Source organism: Anas platyrhynchos, chromosome 1, assembly GCF_047663525.1.
Source record: "Anas platyrhynchos isolate ZD024472 breed Pekin duck chromosome 1, IASCAAS_PekinDuck_T2T, whole genome shotgun sequence".
Lineage (NCBI taxonomy): Eukaryota > Metazoa > Chordata > Aves > Anseriformes > Anatidae > Anas > Anas platyrhynchos.
Genome location: NC_092587.1, coordinates 204,277,503 through 204,297,749, shown reverse-complemented (window position 1 = coordinate 204,297,749; position 20,247 = coordinate 204,277,503). Strand labels below are relative to the sequence as shown.

At 40.4% G+C, this 20,247-nt stretch overlaps 1 protein-coding gene across 1 annotated transcript in view; it reads left to right on the top strand.

Annotated features, from left to right (window-relative positions):
• Nucleotides 1–20,247, top strand: part of ACER3 (alkaline ceramidase 3) — a 48,276-nt gene that overhangs the window by 21,112 nt on the left and 6,917 nt on the right. Inside the window, exons 3-7 of the mRNA XM_005024097.6 lie at nt 2,792–2,844; nt 6,162–6,214; nt 9,017–9,098; nt 10,198–10,233; nt 17,306–17,364. Of these exons, the coding sequence (XP_005024154.2) occupies nt 2,792–2,844; nt 6,162–6,214; nt 9,017–9,098; nt 10,198–10,233; nt 17,306–17,364 (283 nt within the window). The remainder of the gene's footprint in view (nt 1–2,791; nt 2,845–6,161; nt 6,215–9,016; nt 9,099–10,197; nt 10,234–17,305; nt 17,365–20,247) is intronic.

Sequence of the window (20,247 nt, the reverse complement as noted above, 5' to 3'; positions counted from 1 at the left end):
TTTATTTACGTGTATCCCTCATAACTGGAGTGGTTCATCAACGACCTCTTTGTCATAAACAGTGTTGCTTCAAATGGTGTTAAACTTCCCAATTGCTAGGAAGTTTTTGGTGAGTTGAGCTCCTTTCCAAAAGGAAATAAAAGGAGAGAAAAATGGTAACTTCTGCTTACAAGATAAGGATTAAATCTGTTGCTCAGCTTGTCAGTGGCTATATGGGGAAGCTGCTTCTATTAAAAAGCACTGGAATTGCTGTGATCGTGATCACTTGTCTTGTGAAAATTACAAAGCTGGTAGAACATCTCAAGGCAGCAGTGGTTTTGTGAAGCCAACACTCCCTAGAAATGCCTTGATCCTGAAGTTATTATGTGATAAAAAGTACATCTGCAGATAGCTGCATTCCGGTAGATCTGCACGTAGAAGCTGCACACACAGACACCCAGGCTTAAGCAATAAACCACTATTTATTGGAGAGAAATACAGGTCGAGCCCCTTGTAAGCTTGCTTTAAGCCTGACAGATAGAGGTGATGTGTACTGAGCGTATCAGAGGAAGTACAGATTTCCTTGCAACACTTGGCATGTTATAGGTGTTTCTTCTTTTCCCTTTTTGAAAAGTTTCAGCGCTGAACTCAGATACACTGAGCCACAAAACAGCAACTCAGCACAGCGTGTGTGGTTTAAGACATTATTTGCCTTCTGCTGAAGCTTGGAAGTTGCATGGTAGTGTCAGTGAGGCAGAGCATCACCTACGTTGTGGTTCATCATCTCTTAATGCATTTTCCTTTTTATTTTTTTAAATTTTGACCAGATTCATGAAGCTCTTTACAGTTCTGTGTTAAGCCAGCAGATAAGCCAAAGGTAGAAAGTAAGAAATTTGGCTCTTAGCTCATTCAACTTTCGCCTTTTTACGTTATTCTGCAGTAAGCAGGTATAAATGGGTAAGTGAAGAACCACATTTCATTCTTTAGGCATCATTTAAACCATCTCCTCGTAAAGATGCTGCTGTGCCCAGTTCCAGCAGGGTTGGAGGAGATGTTGTTAATGCTCCATCAAGACTGCTGCGAGCAGAATTACAGCCATTTCCAGTAAAGGTTTTTATTTTAAGAATGGCCTTGTGATGGTTCTCTTTAAACTTTTCTTTGTTTTAGATAACTATTTTATTTGTAGCTCTCCAGCGCATAGCAAACTTTCAGAAAGAAGAAGGACCTTGGTGTGATCAGGGTACAGACACAGCAGTTTCTTGATCAACAATTTCTAGAGATTATTTGTAGTCCCGGGATTAATGACCTGAAACACTTAATATCTGCAGCGTTTTCGATTTTTACAAAGACTGGAGAGGGAAAACAAGCCAGAAATAACTGCTGCTAATCATGTAGCAGGAAGGGGAGGAGTGTGCTCAGCAACAGCTTGTTGAGATTTATATTCCCAATAGCGTTAAAAAGTGACAACAGGAAACAAAAGAAACCTAACGAGATGTTTTGTTAATTTTAAATGAAACACAATTTCTGTGAGTTGCAATGATTTTGTCCATATTTGAGCATTATAGTTGTTAAAAATTGCGAGGTATTGTATCATGAAGATACTGAAATCACAGTGACAGCCAGGGTAATGTAATGGGTGGTGCTGTTTTAATGATGATCTTAATGTGGTTTTTCTTCAGAGTGAATAATGGTCGTCATCTGTTGTGTTTACCTAGGAATAGAGCTAGGAGAATTTCTCATTAAAACCTTAATGAAGGTTAAAACAGGCATTGCTTATTGTTTGGAAATATTTTATATGTTACATGCTTTTTTAAATGAGTTGGTTGAGTGTGTATAATCACAATCGTAGTCTAAAATCATCTAAAGAAACATCTCAGAGCACAGCAGCACTGCCCAGCCATCAAGGACTGAGTGGGAAATGCTGGGCTTTTGCTGAAATTAGTCTGAGGTAAAGCCTAATTTCTTGAAGGAAGACAAGACATCAAGTTAATGTACTTACTCCTGCAAAAATAGAAACGAGCTAGTGCCTAATGAGAGTGTTTAATTGTTCACATTTCAAAGTAATGAAGGATACATTAAATACTCAACCAGCTTTGCTCTAAATAATGAAACCTAACTTCCAAGACACATTGTCTTCGTCTAACTGAAAAAAAACAACTCTCTATAGGCGAAGTATACATCTCATAAATTAATTTCAGGATAAATTCAGAGTTGAACATACTTTAGATAAAATGCATTGTATAGAAGGTTGACTTTCCGAGAAGAAAGCTTGGAAATGGTGATCTTATTTCACAAAATGAAACCATACTGCATGGCTTTTGTGGATGCAGGATTTCTGATTCTCTGAGCTCTAGTAACAATTCAGTTCTGCCTCTATCGCTGGCCAAAAGCTGCTTGTAAAATGTACATTTTAAAGCTGTACAAAAAGCAGAAATATCACAGACTTCCAGGACTACTGTGTATGAACGATACTTTCCATTAGAGAAGGTTTGAGGCAAATAAATCTTAATGTACTAAAAAAAGGAGATAGAATAAAAATACTCCATTCATTCTTGGTTCCCTCCACTCCTACTCTCAACTGAGATCGTTCTAGTTTGTAGGAGACAGGGAAACCTTCCCCATCCCCCCAAAATCCAAGTATATCACTGGTGACAAGTATAAAGCAGGCAGCCAAGGAAAATTGGATTTGTTTTCCAGAGGTGGGATGCCAATGGTTAATTTTTTTTTTTGGTAAATTTTGTTTTTAGTTTAATTCACCTGCAATTTTTCTACGTAGACTTGTGTTATAACCACGGTTCTGGTTTGTTTTCAGCCGTGGGATTGGGATCTTGGTGCTTCCACATGACCCTGAAGTATGAAATGCAGGTGAGTACTGCTAAATAGCTGTAAATCGTGGTGTATCTCACTTTATAGTCATATTGCCATTTCTGGTCTAGATGAAACCTGTGTATCAGGAGTTAATTACCTCAACTACCATCTGTACAACTCCTGCTCTTAGCAGAAAACTCGCATGGTTTCATTTCATTAGATATTTTTCGCCAATAGATGTAGAGAAATATGCACTTGCATGGATTCCTAAAATAAAGCTCTAATCTATTGCCTACTTCAGCAGACAACACTTTATCCTTTGGGAAATCACAGTTATCTTCTTAGTCACGCTGTTACTTCAAAATTCCTGCAGCTGTGGTTTGACAGCAAGCAGCACAGACTATTGTTAGGCTTTTTTTCATCTTATTTTTTTCTCTTACATTTTGTGTTGATCTAGATCTGCCTGGAACACAGATACTGAGGTCAGTATCTTCTGATTAGGAGTAGTTGAGTCTCCTTCTCTCTCCTGCTCTCAAGCAGAAGATATTCAGCAGTAAATCACAGGAACTTGTCCTGGAATCACATAGGAATTTGTTTCTGGTATTACCGGGTTTCCTAAAGGACACGAAGTATCTTGTCCTGTTTTCGGGCTCAGAAGATGAAGGAAATTCAGCTTTGTATCAACAAAAGGAAGAAGTGGGATTCAGTTCAAAATGAAGAAGCCTTCACAGACAAGCACGTGCCAGGAATCTGTGTTCCTGCCATAGTCAGTGGAGTTCAGGGAACCGGGCAGCTGGGCTGAGGCATTCTCCAAGCAGTCTTCACTTGAATAAAATCAGTTTTCCTAAAGAGAGGTGTGTTCAGTGCCATTTGAGACCACAGGACTATTCTGCCTGGCCTCCAGCTGCCATCCCACAAAGCTGCAGGTCCCTTAGACCCCACATCACATCCACCAGTCTTGAATGGTTGTACTGGAGACCCCAAGGCATCTCAGAGAGCATTGGGCACGTCCTCTTTATTGCACTGATGCAGGTGAGCAAAGCCACACAGAACCCTGGATCATTAAAATAATCCAGGCTTAAAACACTTTTTTTTTTTTTTTCTATGTTTAGAGGCGTTTTTAATCCAGATGACTGATGCTGCTCACCACACAGTTGCATTGTTGCTTCAGAACAACCACAGCTCCTGAAATCTTTGGTATTTTAAGGGCAAACAGAAGCAGAGGAGAGGGGAGCAGCAAGCTTTTGCATCATTTTTTTCCCCACTGGAGTAAAAGGCTTCATGTGAGATAGAGAAAGCACACACATTATTTTGGCAGCCAAGCTAGATCTGCAGCCCGTAACACTGATTGCTGACTGATGAATCACCTCGGAGGAAATATTTCAACCAGTAAATAATCTTTTTTTCACTGACTTTGTCTCCTTATGATTCAAAGTCAGCATTGATAGCTGTTTGAAGAGAGTTTCTTGACATTTGTTTCAGTCTTAATACTGTAAGTGTTCAGCGTGCAGATAGCTTAATTAGGAGAAATGCGAAAGCTTCTGTTCTTGAAAGCAGTTGCTGGGAACATTTTTTCTGAATTTATCACCTTTTTTAATCAAGTTTTATTTTGATGGGAGTATTACTTGATTGTGGCTCGAGGGATCCAAAATGCTTATTTAACCAGCTAAATCAGCACACCGAATTTCCTCCTATACATGTCTCAGACATCCTGTTGACAGGGTTTCTGGAGGGATGAATTCCTTTTGCTACAGAAGCCATTGTATTCCACAAGCAAATTTTAGCTAGGATTTGTTAAGACTCTTTTTACTGTTAGTGTAAAGTCCCTGAGAAGCTGTCAGTATATGCAGTGTGTGCGCAGCTGTCTAAATTTGAAAATATTTACTATATTTCATTTTTTTGCCTTCTCTTTCTGATTTGAGATTATAAATCACTCCCGCTCCTCAAGAGACGCATGAATTAATCCTGCAGCTAATTCCTATCGGGCTCAGTAAGAAGATCGCTCAATTTCTAAATAATAATTATTAGTATAAAGCTGAATTCATCCCCTGCTTGTTTTTCCTCTCTAAGGCAGCACAGCACAGATGAACTAATCTGATGGCAAAGCGCCACCAAATACGCCTGACAGCCTCATCTGCCGTTTGTCTCCCCGATACTTTTTTGTGCTACCTATTGCAGCCCCTGACAATATAACACACAAATCCATGGATTTAAACCTCCTCTTTTTTTTTTTTTTTTTTCCTGTAAGGTTAGATATGTGCTGGGTCACCTATTGGAAACGGCTCGCTGTGGGTCAGACAAGCGGGACCGCTAGCTCAGGAGAAGCAGCCAGGGTGTGGGTGAAGAATTAAGACCTGTCCTGCAGTGGCAGCTGGTCATTAGATCTGTTTAGCTGCATTGTGAAATATTTCCTGAAGTTTGGGACCAAATTCGAGAAAAGCTAATAGTTCAAGCTTGGAATAATTCATCTCCCTGCTTCTGTAGCTCACTTTTTTTTTCCTCAATGTGAATGCTCAAACCTAAACAGAGGTTTCTGCCTTTGCAGACCAGTGCTGCCAACTGGGACAGAATCAGGCTGGCTCTCTCTAAGAGGGTTCCCGTAAGCTGGTATTGCTCTTAATTTGTCTCATTAGTCAGAAAAACATGACTGTGAACTCGTTAAGCACCCTTTACCAGTGCTGGGAAGGGAGTTGCTGTACAAATCAACATCAACAACTTCCAGCAGGATGGAGGACCAAGATCAAAATCTCTTTGCATCCGGTTCTTGATTGTCTTGGAAAAGAGGCGATCATGGGGGGGAGGAGTAACAATTCAAAGTGTCTCGGCATCAACATTTGCTGGACGTATTAGAAATCACAGGCAGCGGGTCTTCACTCATCCCTATAAGAAATGTCCAAAATCAGGAAGTAAACGTTCAAGCACATTACAAGGTGCTTCCTAAAAGGGTTAAAGTTCTCTTTTATGTTATGGAAAAAAGATATTGTAAAGACTTTCTTTGTGTGAAGCTTGTATAGAAGCAGGAAAATGTGACTGGCTGCGTTGAGCAGGCTGTAAATGGTGTAGTCATATTCAAATTGACTTTTAAAAACTAATTATTATAAATGCTTAAAGAGGTATGAACAGTGAAAATGGCGTGATTGTTAGAAGGCATAGCTTTTATCAAATGTAATATTCAAAAAATTCATTGTAATAAGCAGCAAAATTTCAGTAGCTGAATGGGATTTGACGCTGCCATGTCCTGAAAGTACAATCAAGAAGGTGGATATCCAAGTGACTTAATCTCCTATTTTCTTAAGACTTCTCTCTTTAATTAACTTTCACAAGCATGTCAGTTAAAAGTAGTTTTCATGTTTTGATGTCTCTGCTTTTTGTAGCTGTTGGATGAGCTGCCAATGATATACAGTTGTTGTGTGTTTGTCTACTGCCTGTAAGTACTTGTTAAATGTTTTTTTTTCTGAATATTTTTGAAATACTAACTTGGGTTTTATAGAATATGTGTAGCCCAATGTAGTGTATAGTGAGGCTGACACTGAAGCTTCTGTTCATTTCAATGAGATCTCAGTTTTGCCAGCAGCACAGCTTTGTGACTTGGCCATTAGAGCACCAGGCTGGCTTTAGTCCTAGTTTTTGCTAATTTAGAGATGTTTTACCACTGTTTGTTTAGCAGTAAAACAAATAAACAAAAACAACAGAAAACCCTCTCATTAAAGAGCTGTGTTGTATACAACCAGAGCTTAGTGTTACTTGGTGGGTAAACAGCTGACATAATAAAATCACTTCAGTAATGCCTACAAAATTATCAATGTGGTAATTGATTGGTATTTTAGCTGTGGTTCTGTGGTGTAGTCTGACTCCAAATGCGAATTTCAGATTTCTGGTTAAACCTGCTCTCCACTCATCTGAAAAATTAAAAGATTTTCTGAAGAGTTGAGTGCATGTGGAGAGTGTCTCAGAACATGCATCACTGCTTAATACCATGCCAGGATGTGTTCTACCATTTAATTTCAGGAACAATATAGTGTTTGGTGACTGTAAAGGTACAGTAAGTTATCTTTTTTTTGCCTGTTGCTGCAAGGCCTGGATTTAACACAATTTGTTCTGTCACTTGGAAAGTCCAAATGATTAAAAACAAAAACAAAAAACAAAAACAAAAAAACGTTCAAGACAGAAAATAATTGTCTTTTTGCTTTTGAACATATGATCAAATATTCAGCTGTTACAAATTGGAGCATCTTTGGTGAAGATTACTGGTAGCTTGCAGTGGAGATGGGATGCTACAGGACTGAACCTCCATCTGTGGAAATTACCATCAGTTTGTGATTCATCTGTTAGGATGATTTGTGCAAGCTCAGGACCGGAATAATAATGCCTCTGTTAGTGGAAATATTTCCATCGTAGCTCCCCATCTCCTTGAAATAGCCTTTGCATTTTTTGTCTGATTTGAATGTGATCGGGGAAAGGATGAGAAGAGGCTTTAAAAAACGATTTGAAAAAATAATCATGCTCATTTTGTGCAGCAGTTACTCTATCATCTTCAAAAGCACCACAGCCTGTTACTGTATTTCTAGCCCTAATAAGATTCTACGTGTGTTTGTTTGGTAGTAATTAAAATGCTCTGAAGAATGAGCTCATATTTAGCTTGGGAGGCCTTTAATAATCATTATGGTTTTCTTGAAGGTAGGTGGTGGGGTGGTTCTGCCCAGGACATGCCCTCGTACATCATGCAGTCCTAGTGGTTCTCGAGCTCTGCAATTACTTAGGCTATCCATTTTGCAATGTGCTGTCCTGATGATTTTCTCCAGATATTCCTGCACATCTTTTTTTCCTTTTATTCATCCCTGATTTCTTAGGAGCTAATAGTAAGGTAGTCAGATGTCACTCGTAGCTATACAGACATCTTCCTCCAGCCCTAATGATGTGGTGACTTTGGGAAGCACAGAGTGATATTGTTGCTTGTTTGCTTCACTTTTTTTCTTTTCTGATGAAGTTACGGTCTAAAGAGCAGCTCTGTGGAGGAGGACCTGGAGTAGTGGTGGACAGCGAATTAACCACATAAATGTGCTCTTGTGGCCAAGAAGCCATCAGTAATAGTGTTGGTAGCAGGCCAAGGGAGGTGATCTTTCTTTTCTAGTCAGCACTGGTGAGACCCTACTGTGAGGAAAAACTTTGTTTTTGTGGAGTGCTGGGTCCAGCACTGGGCTCCCCAGTACAAAACAGAGCTGGGCGTACTGGGGAGAGCCCAGCACAGAGCTACAAAGATACTATTTAATTAGGGGACTGGAGCATCCCTCATGTGAGGAGAGGCTGCAAGAGCTGGGCCTGTTCAGCCTGGAGAAGAGAAGGCTGAGAGGAGATCTCAGCGATGTGTATAAATACCTGAAGGGAGGGCGTCAAGAGGATGTGGTCAGGCTCTTTTGGCCAAGAGGCAACGAGAACGACCTAAAACACAAGAAGTTCCATCTGAAAGCGAGAAAAGACTTCACTGTGAGGGTGACAGAGCTCAGGGAGAGGTCTCCCACCTCACTAGCCTCCTCTGGACATAGTCACAACTCACCTGGGCTTGGCCCCGGTCACCTCCACAGGCCCCTTCCAGCCTCCACCACCCTGTGATTTTGGGATGTGTCTGGTAATTCCAGCACAGTTAGACCTGAAGTGCAGCACAGAGATAATGAAGCTAATTTTAATTAATACTAGCAGCGATTAGCTGTTTTTACTTCCCACTTCTTCCAGTACCTGACCCAGTAAGTTCATGCGCTGTGGCTGTGGTAAAGCTGTAAACAGCCTGCGTTGTACCAGATCTCCAGAGTTTGCTGTTTTGAAAGGCAGTCCCTTTCCCACACTGACTTTCCTCACAGATGTCATGTTTTTTGGCAGCTGTATTGCATTTTGAACTTGTTTCTAATTTGTCATCCATTATCACCCCTTAAGCACCTTCGAAAAATGCTTCTGCTTACCAGTTTCTTTCCACTGACTGGCTTAGTTTTTTTTTTTATATGCATAAGCTTATTGTTTTTTATTTTTGCAATAGACTTCTTGAAAAACATTTATTAGAAGTGTGGGGTTTTCATATTAAAATGACATCTTTATTGGAGCAGCTACAATTCCTTGAAGGGCCTAAGACTCATTTAGATCAATTTTCTCACAAATTCTGTGATAATACACCTTGAAAAACACAGCCTTTACATGCTAAGTGATGATTGTTATCAGTCTCCTTTATGTTCTGTTCCAGGTATGAATGTTTCAAGTACAAGAACACAGTCAATTATCCACTGCTTTTCTTGTTAATAACATACAGCTTCGTAGTCAGCATAGTAAGTAACTTTTCTAATTTGACATTTTCACCCGTATGTTGACAGTTTCTTGCCAGTGATGGAACATTGCACAGGCAGTCCTGAATCTACACACTTCCAGTCAAGGAGAAATTGTTTTTTTGGGGTGGGAAAACGATGTGCTGGCCTGAGAAACCTGAAATTTTTCAATCTAAAGCACTATACAGGATAAATGAAGAAGAAAGAAACACAGTAATGCAGTTGCTATGAGTGTGAAGAAAAGTGTCCTCTGGCTGTGACATGTTATGAGACCCTGGACAAGCTGTCTTTTCCCTCTGGGCCTCACCTTAACTTGTCGACAGAAATGAAAATAATCCTGTTCAACAGGCTGCAAAAAGGGAGCTGTGATGTGGTCCTGTATATTGACTGTTTTTTCAAACACCAGGCAGAATAAGAAAGGAACCTATCAGTTTAAAAAATTAGAAGAGTTTAAACTGTGTCATGGCTAACTTGGTTCCCTTTCTCAAGGCAGCATGCTGCCTGTGTGAACAAAATTAGTTTTGTACTGGCTATCAACCACAGTTGGAACATCTTTCATTATTTTTATCAATAAACGTTTCTTATTAAGTAGCATGAGAGTTCTTTTGCCTTTAGGAGGCACAGGAAAGATGAGACTTAAAGTTTATTTTTTATACCTATGGCATGTTATGCCTAACATGCATGTTATGCATCTTAACTACTAGCTTTTGGTAAAATGAATTGAAATGTTATCATCAAAAACATTAATAATAGCAAATCTAAACAGGGTACACTTTATTCTTGCAATGCGTATCAAGAATGTGTCTGGTAATTTCTGCATTGTAATTGTTCATGTATGTGTTGCAACTCTATTAAACGAGGAGCTTTTAGCTATTGATATTGCTATTTGTGCTTCTGAATTTTAAATAATTCCACAGTTAAAATCTGTTGAAGAACCCTCAGGTTTTGCCAGAGGAAACTTCAACTGTTTAATCAACTTTAACATTATATGGATAGGCACTTGTGTCTTTATTCTAACAGAACAAGCCTTAGCAATATGTAAATTAATGATGTTATGATTGTTCTCCATTGCAAATTATTTCTCTCTTTATAATCTTTGCAGGTTTATTTAAATTTGAAAGAGCCTGTATTCCACCAGGTGAGTGTTGCTCTGGAGAAGTTTTGTTTAAACTGTGCTGGTTTAGCAGAGTGCTTTATAGGATGCTGTAGCTGGAAGGAAGAAGGGAAGGCAAACCCCATTTGTCTTTCGCTTTTTCTTTAAGCAGTACTGCTCTCTTGTCACATCGCCATCCTGTTACTTGGTGACCTGAAAAACTGGAATGGTTTCTGTGGTGTTTTAGTATTTGACCTAATAGTCTAGGTGTTTTTCATCAGTGACAAGTGTAACGAGAGGGAGGCCTTAATGAGCCTTTGTGTGTTTTATTACATTAGTGGCTGCTGTGAAGCTATGACCTGACATCATAACATGGCTTGGGCAACTTAACCCCATGTTCTTCTCTCCCTTTTTAGACATAAAACATTTTTTTTTAACTACTTAATTTTACTTTTTATAAATCCAAGCTGAATTTAAATGGAGAATGACTTACAGGGTTATGTGGCAGGCTTGTTGTTATGGCCGTAGAGGATTAATGACACATTTGGTACAGGGTTTTTTTTAGTAGCAACGCTGTCCAACAGTATTCATGTGCATTTGCTGCCAGTGGGAATAGGATTTGTACCACTTGCCTGCTCACAGGAGGTTAGAAGTCATGCTTGCTTATCTATGCCACGAGTAGCTTTCCCTCTTTTACGACTTTTTGATTAGGGATAACAGCTGAAAAATTGCCAAGCAAAAGCTCAGCTCTTTGCAGGACAGAGCTTTAAAGCCTCATTTTCTGCAATTGGTAGTGCCATCGCCTGTCAAAACGTGCCTGCTGCATCAGCGGTCATAAAAATGATGCATGTTTCCTGGTGTTGGATTAGTAAGCCAATGATGAATAAAATAAATTCACAACTGCTCCAAACAATCTCTTCTAGAAACAGGAATTGAGACTACCTCTAGATAAAAAGAGAAACTTGCAGGGTTTTTTGATCATATTTATTAAATTCCACCCACCCACCCCCTGCTTATATTTTTGGCAGGAAGATGTTAGCCAAGGTGAAAAAGGCATTTTCTGATGCTTTTCGTGAGCTAGTTGTAACTGGTTTTGATTGAAGTGATTTAAAATATTTTGGGTAATAATGGCATAATTTTCTACTTGTATTGGACTGTATTTCTTTAATTCATCTACTCAACCTGTATTTATTGCAAAAGTAGATCACAGCTTCCCTGTTTGAGGCATTCATATAGGTATTGTTTGATGTGCCAGATATTAAGAAGCTAAATATTATGACTTCTCTGGAAAGAGGGAAATAGGGAAACTTTAACCCATTGCCACAGACCATTAATATTTTGCATCTGGTTTCTCTTAGGTTCCGAATATGAAATCCCTGTTGTAATTTATACGTAAGGAGTCAATGTAGGACAGATTGAGGCCCATAAAAGTGCTGGACTTATTACAACAACTCTTTCTAAATTGATTTTTATGGAGAACGTACAATTATGGCCAAATACCAAATGTCCCAGTACTGCGCTCGCTTTTTCCTACCCTTTGCCAAATGTGTTGTAAATCCAGAGGAAACATTTCTCTGCACAGCTAAGCAAGGTTATTTCTCTTAATATTTGTCCTCTTTATAATTTCAATAAGTGTTTTCCAACCAAATGTATTGCACAGACTTGAAGTAAGGTTAAACACATCCACGAAATCACAGTTTTAACTCATAGTCTCAGTCCCTGGCTGTATTGGAAAGCAGCATTAGGACATAAAACAGCATTTGATTCCTCTAGGTGTTTGTGATCATCCTCATTGTCAGCCTTGCAAAAAGAGGAATAATTACCTGGACAGTTATATTCTCCGTTGTTACAGCATGTTTTTTCCCCAAAAGGTGAGCAACAAGAATGGAAAAGGATCCTATTACATTTCGTAGCCAGGATCCAAGCCTTACTTCTCAGTGGATTGCTTTCCACTTTCCTTCCCATCTTGGGCTCAGAAATTGCATATTGCCAGCAAGGCACGAAGGGGATTTCAGTTTATTATTCATGGCACAGTGGCAACAGAGACCAGCTTCTTTTTCTCCATGCAGACATTCCAGGTCTGTAAGGTGAAGCACCGAGACCCTTAGGAGGAAGGGTCTTACCTAATTTCCATAGTGCTAAACAGACAGAGGACCCAGTCAATCTCAATCCAGCACGATTGTCAAGGAAAACAGCTGTGGCCTCTCCCTTTTTTTCCCTCTAGTACACAAATCTACTCTCTGATGAGAATTTCACTGGGGAACTGAACAGGTTAAAGCTTTCCAGAATTATTCTTAGATTAGTTTCTCATCCCTGTTTACCACGTGTATATTTGCGCTTATAGGAGGAAAGGGGTGGGGGAAGATTGGCTGCTGTCCTGCAAGTAGAAGAAACAACCTGGAGAGTTAAATTTTTAGAGTCCTGTCTTACAGGTGGCCTTCCTTCTAATATGACTTGGCCTAGACAGCTGTCGTCTGCAAAGTGTGGTTTTCCATCCGGATTTATTTACCTGCTACATACCATATGCTGGCTATATGGTCAAAACCCTCATTTAGCTGATGGGCCAAGTTATAGAAATAATGAAATCCATCTAAAAATCTTTTTCATTTGGGTAGTCATCTGCTGCAAGAGTTTGAAGGAAGATTTAAACAGTGATAATTAGAAGGTAATTAGAAAAATAGACAAAATGTTCAGGTTAACCTGATAGCTTTTTCTGCTGGCTGCTTTCTCTATGTTAAGAAAAGCAATTTAAAAAAAAAACAAAACATCTTTTGTATAGACGTGACAGAAGTGTTGATATGTTTTCCCATGAGAAACTAAGCAAGCTGGAGAAGTAGAGTGGGATGGAATTGCAAATCAGGTAAGGGAGTGACTAAGGGAACATGACTGAGGGAGATGATGAAAGGCAGTCTCAGTCTGGACTTCCTCGGGATTAGCAGTAGAAGTGTTTTTATTTAATGACCTGTAGCAGGAAAAAGACTCGCCTCCTGATGAAAGTTGTGAAGATACAAAGTCCAGAGGAGGATGAAGAGAGAAGTGAGAGACCTGGAGGACTAACGGGACAAACAGGGGAGGAATGACAAACAGGAGGAATGCATTTGCTGATCACAGCATAATAACATGGCCAGTGAATTCTCTGCAACAATGATAGAAGTTTAAAAAAAAAAAAAAAAAATCAGATTTACCAGTTAAGGTGACTTTAGGTAAGAGGGAGAGAGTGAGTGTTGGGAGGAAAAGGTATTTCATTTGCCTAAATGAGTGAAATTGTCCTTAGTGGTGTTTTAAACATACAAATTAAAAGAAGGCAGCGGGAGGACTTGAGGTAGAACAAAACCTGTATTTTGAAGTGCACTTGGAAGCCTGAAGCTGCATGAAAAATATGTTGTGGCAGAGCACAGCTTGTTCAAACGTACAGGACTCCCTGAAACTTGCAGGACTCCCTGTTCTGGGGAATATCTGTGGGCAACACTCAGTGTCCTGCAGCTTTCCAGCGTCCCTCCTGTTTTGGCTTAACCCATTGTGCCTCTTAGTGGAACTTGGTTCATTTCTGCATTCTCAGGGTGTCAAAGAGTCTGTTAAAAACTGTGTTTTTTCAGGACATGGCTTCACCCCAGAGCTTTTTATACTTAGACACTGCCCTGCTGAAGACCAGGTGTAAGATTTGAGCGAAATTTTGGTTACACAGCCTTGCTTCCAAAAAGCCAGTACTGCTTTCATTCTGGCTGGTACCTCTACCTGCACGATAGCTTAGGGGATGTGGAAAGATGTTCAGGCTCTGCAAAGGACCAGTGCTACAAGTCATTGAAGGGGAACCCAAGAAAACCTCAATTTGCAGCTGCAGACCGTGTCCCAGAAGCTCTGGAAAGCTGCAGAGCACCGTGCAGCTGCAGGGACTTGGATGTCACTGAGCCATCACGTGCATGCATCCAAACAAAACCAAGGCAGGTGAATCTGCATGAGCTCAGACGTGAGCTGTCAGGGTAGTATGTAGTGCTGAACAGCCGTAACACTGCGCAGAGTTGTGTTATTCTGAGGCTATCCCTTCCTTTTTACCTCTGCTCAGACTTCTTTCCTAGGAAAGGACGTGTAGAAGTCTGTTTTCTTGGTTGTAAAATTCAAATACAGCTTTTATCTTCAAGTATTTAGGCTATTTCTTGATAGATGGTTTGTATTTTGATAGAGAAGTAGTGGCCGCCAGGAACCGAAAATCAGTGTAGTTCCCAAAGTGTGCACTCATATTTGAGGCTAATGAATTGGCTTTATTAACAAAGAATGGGCAAAATCAGAAGAAATGGAAGGGGAAATAACAGGCTCTTGATGCTTGGGTTTTCATGTGTCACCGAAGCAATTTATTAGTTAAAGAACAACAACAAAGGGGACTAAAGGAATTGAGGGAACTCGAGCAGACCTCAATAAGAGAGACGCTTTGTGTTTTATTTGCTACTTTACCCTTCTTCGGGTGGACAGATGATGCCTGACGCATTTTTGGCGTGGTTAAACTGGTAAACCTGATGGGTGGCAAAGGAATACAAATAAAATGCTGCTCCCCAAAGCATAAACGAGGTTACGTAGCTCCGTTTACAGGCATCTGGTGAGGAGCAGCTGTAGGGAGACGTGTCACAGCATCACCTCCTCGATGTCTGCCTCCGGTGTGTGGAGCAGAGCAGAACCGTTTGTTGTTCCAGCCTTTCACAGGCTTTTAAACACGGATGTGTTTTCCTGCTAACAACCTATTTGCGTGGGGGAGCGGAAACGGCAAGAAATGGAAGTGTCAACTCTGGGCAAGTTTTTCTTCAGTCACTGCAAGGTTCCCTTTTTTTTTTCTTTCCCCTCCACTCCTTCCATTAACACTTCAGCCTGACCTCTTTTACAAGCCATTAAGCAACTCGCTAGGAGATACCGAGCCAGTGGCTCTGCAAAAAAAAAAAAAAAAAAAAAGCTTTTCCTAGCATTTGCTTTTCCCTGCTTTTAGCAGCTGCAAAAAAAAATCACATTTTTAGCCAGTGTTTTACCTGGGCTTTGGGCTGCGTTTCTCTAGACATAATCTGGTGCTGTTTAGCTCCTCGTACAAAGAAGCTGAGAGCAAATGAGTGAAATGATAAAAGCTTGAGCGTGGTCATGCTCTAAACCAGTATGATAGCAGTCTCTCACTTCGTGAGTAGTTTTTTTCCGTGTCTGTGCTGCAGAGGAACGTTTCAGCAATGGAAAATGCAGGTGAGAAGAGAACAGGGAGGAAATGAGGTTGAACTGAGGAGCCTTTCTGTGAGATTCTTCCTTCTTTCCTTCCCTCTTTTAGAATAAATTACCGGATTTGATTAGGAAATCACACCAGGCTCTTTTAAATGAGACTGATAGAGTAAAACGGCATTTAACTCATAATTTTAAATGTGTATTTGTCATATGGAGGTGTCTTTTTAGGGAAAACTCCCCCAATGCTGAGGAATTGGTGAAACACCGAGCCCATGAGCAGCCCCAGCACCACGTCCTCTGTCCACGTTGAGCAGGATTTTTTTTCTCATTTCTATGCCGTACCTCAGGCAAGGGAACTGGAATTAGTTGACAGTTTTTGTGTAAAGTACAAGCCAGGACTAATTAGCCTTTCAAATAATTTTTGCTTTGTTTAGCTCTCGAACAGAACCCAGAGCAGCAGCGGTTCGGTTACTGAAGTTATTTGCTCTCTCGCTGAATGCAAATAAAGAGCTGCTGTGCTGAGTGACTTTACATAGTCAATACTGGAGCTGACTTTTACCTGTTGCCAAACAGAAAGGCTCCCTTATCTGTCAGGTTCCTTATATACGCGCTGATAACGTGGTGTGCGCTGCTAACCTCATCCTTTAGAGCTAAAAACAAATTCGGAAATTTGCCTTTACGGACTTGCTGGAAGGTAGGTTTTATTTCACAGGAACCTGTTTTGTGTCAAATGACTTGCATGCGTGTGCTTGCAGGGCAATAATGCCCTGGTTACAGCAGAGCAGGAGGTGTTCCTTGCCTTGAAGACAATATCATCTAATAGAAAGGGATTAGGAAGTTGATACAACGTGGTGAGGACCCTGGTTTGCAAACCACCACTCTGTGAGTTTCAGCGTCTTTTGACAATACACAGCAGAGGTTCCTCATTCTTCTGGGTCATGTAAAAACAAGGCAGAGTTAGGTGGAAGCTCACTAAAAGCAAAACTGAGATCAGGAAGGTCAGGGAACGAGCAAAGCGAAAAACAGCGAGGCCCTCGTGGGTCACTGGAGAGGGGCAAAGAGCAGGGCAGGGCTGCTCGGAACAAGCGGCTTTTTGGCAGGAAGAAGGCTTTGAGAATTAAAAGGATGGGCAGTGAAACGATGGTGTTGGTGTCAGATAATCCTCATCCCTTCATCAGTCAGGCACGATGCTCATCTTTAGTCTGTGCATCTTGGAGATGGTGTTGGGTGCATCCAAAGCTTGCAAGAAAACAAATGGAGAGTGATTTAAAGACCGCGAGGCAGAAAATAAATGATTACCTCGACCTTTTCTATAAGCCAGGCTGTTGCATTCAGCTTCATGGAGCCTACAGTGAGCCAGCTTCTGCTCGTGGAGCTTTTCGGAGCACGCAGCCTCCTCACTGTGTGCTTAGATTGAATCCCAGCAATGCGGAGTAGTCGATTTAAATGCTTCCTGCAAAGGCTCTTCCATGCTGGTGCTCGGTGTGGGCAGAATGCAGTGTTTGCTTTCAGGAAAAAAAAAATACACTTCCTTCACTTAATATTTGATTAATAACTTTTAAAAGTGTTTTCAGCTGGTGTTTATGCGTCCCAGGGTTGAAATGTACGGATAGAGAAGAAATAATAGGATTTACGTAGCAGTTTGATTGCAGGATGTTTACCGAGTGCCATCTAGCGTTTGCTTTCTGATTCAAAGAAACGTAGCTGTGGTTTTACACTGACTTTTCTTGTGATCGCATAAACAGCGTGGTTATAATTGTATTTTTATTTGAAACTGCTGTGAAAGCCCTGGAGAGGAATGTAGCAGGGGTGTTATTTTTTTGAGGCTAAGAAATAAAAACCAGTCTGCAAAAAATGTTATTCCTGTAGTGTTTGATAAAGTCTCTTGACTACCACTGCTGAATTTTGTCTCTGTTTTTATTTGCAGATCATGTATGGAACACTAGTTTCCATTATAGTTCTACGGTCTGTTTATATAGTATTATGGTAAGTATCATTCTGTATTATTATTAACCCATTATAACTTAACATTTGTGTCTTTGTGGGGTTAACAAGAGAAATGAGCAGTGGTGAAATTCCTTTAACTGGGTACATGAATCTAGCTCATGTGCACGGCTTTGTTAAAAGGAACTGCCTCACCTCCCCAAATTTTCTTGAAGCCAGGGGGTTATCATGTTATCATTAAGCAAAGTTGCTATCTCTGCACTTGTGGTCAGCCTGGGACTTCAAGGGGGACAGAGGTTTTGTCCTCACAGAGCTGGATAAAATGTGAGACCTCTTGCAAGTGTCCAAACTCTACGTTTGATTCTTGGAGGCAGGTAAGAGCTGGGCTCTGCAGAGCTGAGCCATTAGTTCATGTTTCCTTTCCTCGTTCCATCTCGAGTATCTAAAATGCAAACGTAAAAGATAAAAAACAAACAAAAAAAAATTAAATGATAGTTTTTGCTACAGTTTTGAATAAGTAAAATTAGGTATGTGTAATGGAAATTTTAGTCACGGATACACCGTACAAAAGGAATTGAGTGTTGAGACACGTTGAGAGGCTTCAGAGCACAGAGTTGGTGTATAAAACTGAAGAAAAAGGAGTTGAATCAGTACTGGGATAAATATATTCCTTTAGTTCTCAGGGGCTCAGTCAGTTCCTGTCTCTCCCCTGTGAACAGTTGGCTTTCTTATGGGTTTGGGGCTTGCCTTTGGAAGTCGCTGATTTCTTTCTACTGTGTCTTCAGGCTAAATCTGCCTTTTGTTAACGTTTGAGTTATACACGGGACTGTTCAGGAACACAAGGAGGAATGCAACAAAAGGTGTGAACTTAAAGTGGATTCATTGAATCACCTTTCAATCGCAATTTCAGTTAATTTAGTTTGACTTTCCCCCAAGAAATCGCCACAAACCAAGCGTAAATGTTCACAGGCTGCTATTGAGCAAGAAAAACTTAAAGCTGATTGCATTTGCTTGCAGCTATAGAAACCATAACCCATTTAAAGAAACTTTTCAAACCCATAAACATGGAAATTTTAATCCTAACCTAGAGATCTTAAGGGGTATTGCCTTAAATTACTTCCAACGGGAGCGAAGTTGAATCAAGTTTAAGGAGTTCTAATTTTGTTCTTGTAGCTTTGGCCATTTAGATTGAATTTCTTTATTTTAGTGCAGACAAGCCCTTGAGCCTGCTCTCTCTCCAGCTCTGCAAATTCAACTTTTTTGCATTATTTCTGCAAAATTTTGTTGTGTCCTGTCACTATCAATAACACCACCATCCTCCCAAGGTATCATCTCTTGTTTTCTTCCAGTAAAGTCTGAAGTTCTACCTACTTTTTTCCCTTCAATTTTAGAGGTTTGAGGATGTATTTTGTTAATTAGCTAGATCACTTCATTGAAACATCACTCTCCATAAGCTGTACTGCTGCAAATTGTGGTTAGAAGGTTGGGATGGGGTAAGATGTCCCGGTAGGGAAGCTGTGCTGACCTGCTGGTGCCCTTTCTCTTCTTCAAGCCAGCCCTGAGTATACTTTTAGATTTACTTCTGCATTGCTGAAATGCATTTCTCTCTTCCTGTTCGTAGCTCTAGCACTTGTCCAAGCCTGCTTTAACTCGTACATAACTTCTGCTTTTCTGTTTTATTTCCTTAATATGCATTAACTTTCTACCACTCATCTTTCTTAGTACAGGCTTGGAAGTCACCCTGAGCATTAATATCTCAAAGGGCAGCATTAATATCTCAAAGGGCAGAATGTAATTCCTATCAGGCTCTTCCCTCCTCTCATCCTTGCCACTTGTTGTCATTCCTGCCTTTTTCCCCCAGCTTTTTTGTCTCTTTCTTGGATCCTCTTCCTTCCCAAGATTATGACTTGGCAAATGTTGCTCTTTGTTCACAAAGCGAGTTCCCTGTTAATGAATGATGCCAGCCTCTCTCATATTCCCTCACAGAACCCCCTCATTAATTCCCCGAACAATTCTAGCTATAATTACCTAATTACCAGCGTGTATAACATACCATTTAGTGCTCTTTCATGTCCTGGGCTTCCTTGTGTCTCTAGAGCACTGAGTTGGGAGTATCACAGTGTGCTCTCTGCCATGCACCACGCAGAGCTTCGTGCATCTATTAGACTAAATAAATTATGATTTAGCTGCTTTATATTGGCTTGTTGTTAACATGTGTAACTCGTATCTGGCTAGTTCCATTTGGACATTGCAGTCGCCAGTGCTCACAGCTCTGAAATAAATCCTTGCACAGCACGGTGGAGGAAAAGCAGCTCAGGAATGCATTTTAACCGAAATATCTACGCTGTGCGTTTATAAGGGTTAAAAATCACGTGAAGGGTGTTTCATGGCAGCTTCTTGGGGTTGGAATTGGGCTTTCTTTTGGATTTGCTAGTGGGAAAAGGAACGAATGCCAGCAGCTTCGTGTAGGAAGTTGACAGTTCCATGGTCCAGCCTGAATGCAGGTAGTGAGGGTGAGCTTATTAATGATGCTCTTTCTTGTAGCTGAGTCTTCAGGATGGTTTTTAGATCCTAAATAGGACTAATTTTTCTTAAAAATGCAATTATCATTTTTCCATTGCCAAGGACAGCTAATGATAAAATACAATATGAAATTATTGTTTTCTAAAAGTGTTTATTTAGTTAGTTGTTGATCATGGTGGTCTTCACTCACAAAAGACTACAGCCATTCTGAAAGACCTTATTTGAGCCATTCTGAAAAACCTTATTTGAATGAGTCCCCTCCTATAGATATATCCTGCATCGGAAACGAGCCTCTTCTCTTGGGAGAGTCCTAATTTGTAATGTGGTTAATTTTTAACTGGAAGATTGTACGTGGGACTGACAAATACCTTTTAGACAACTTCAGCTTTCCCACTTAGAACA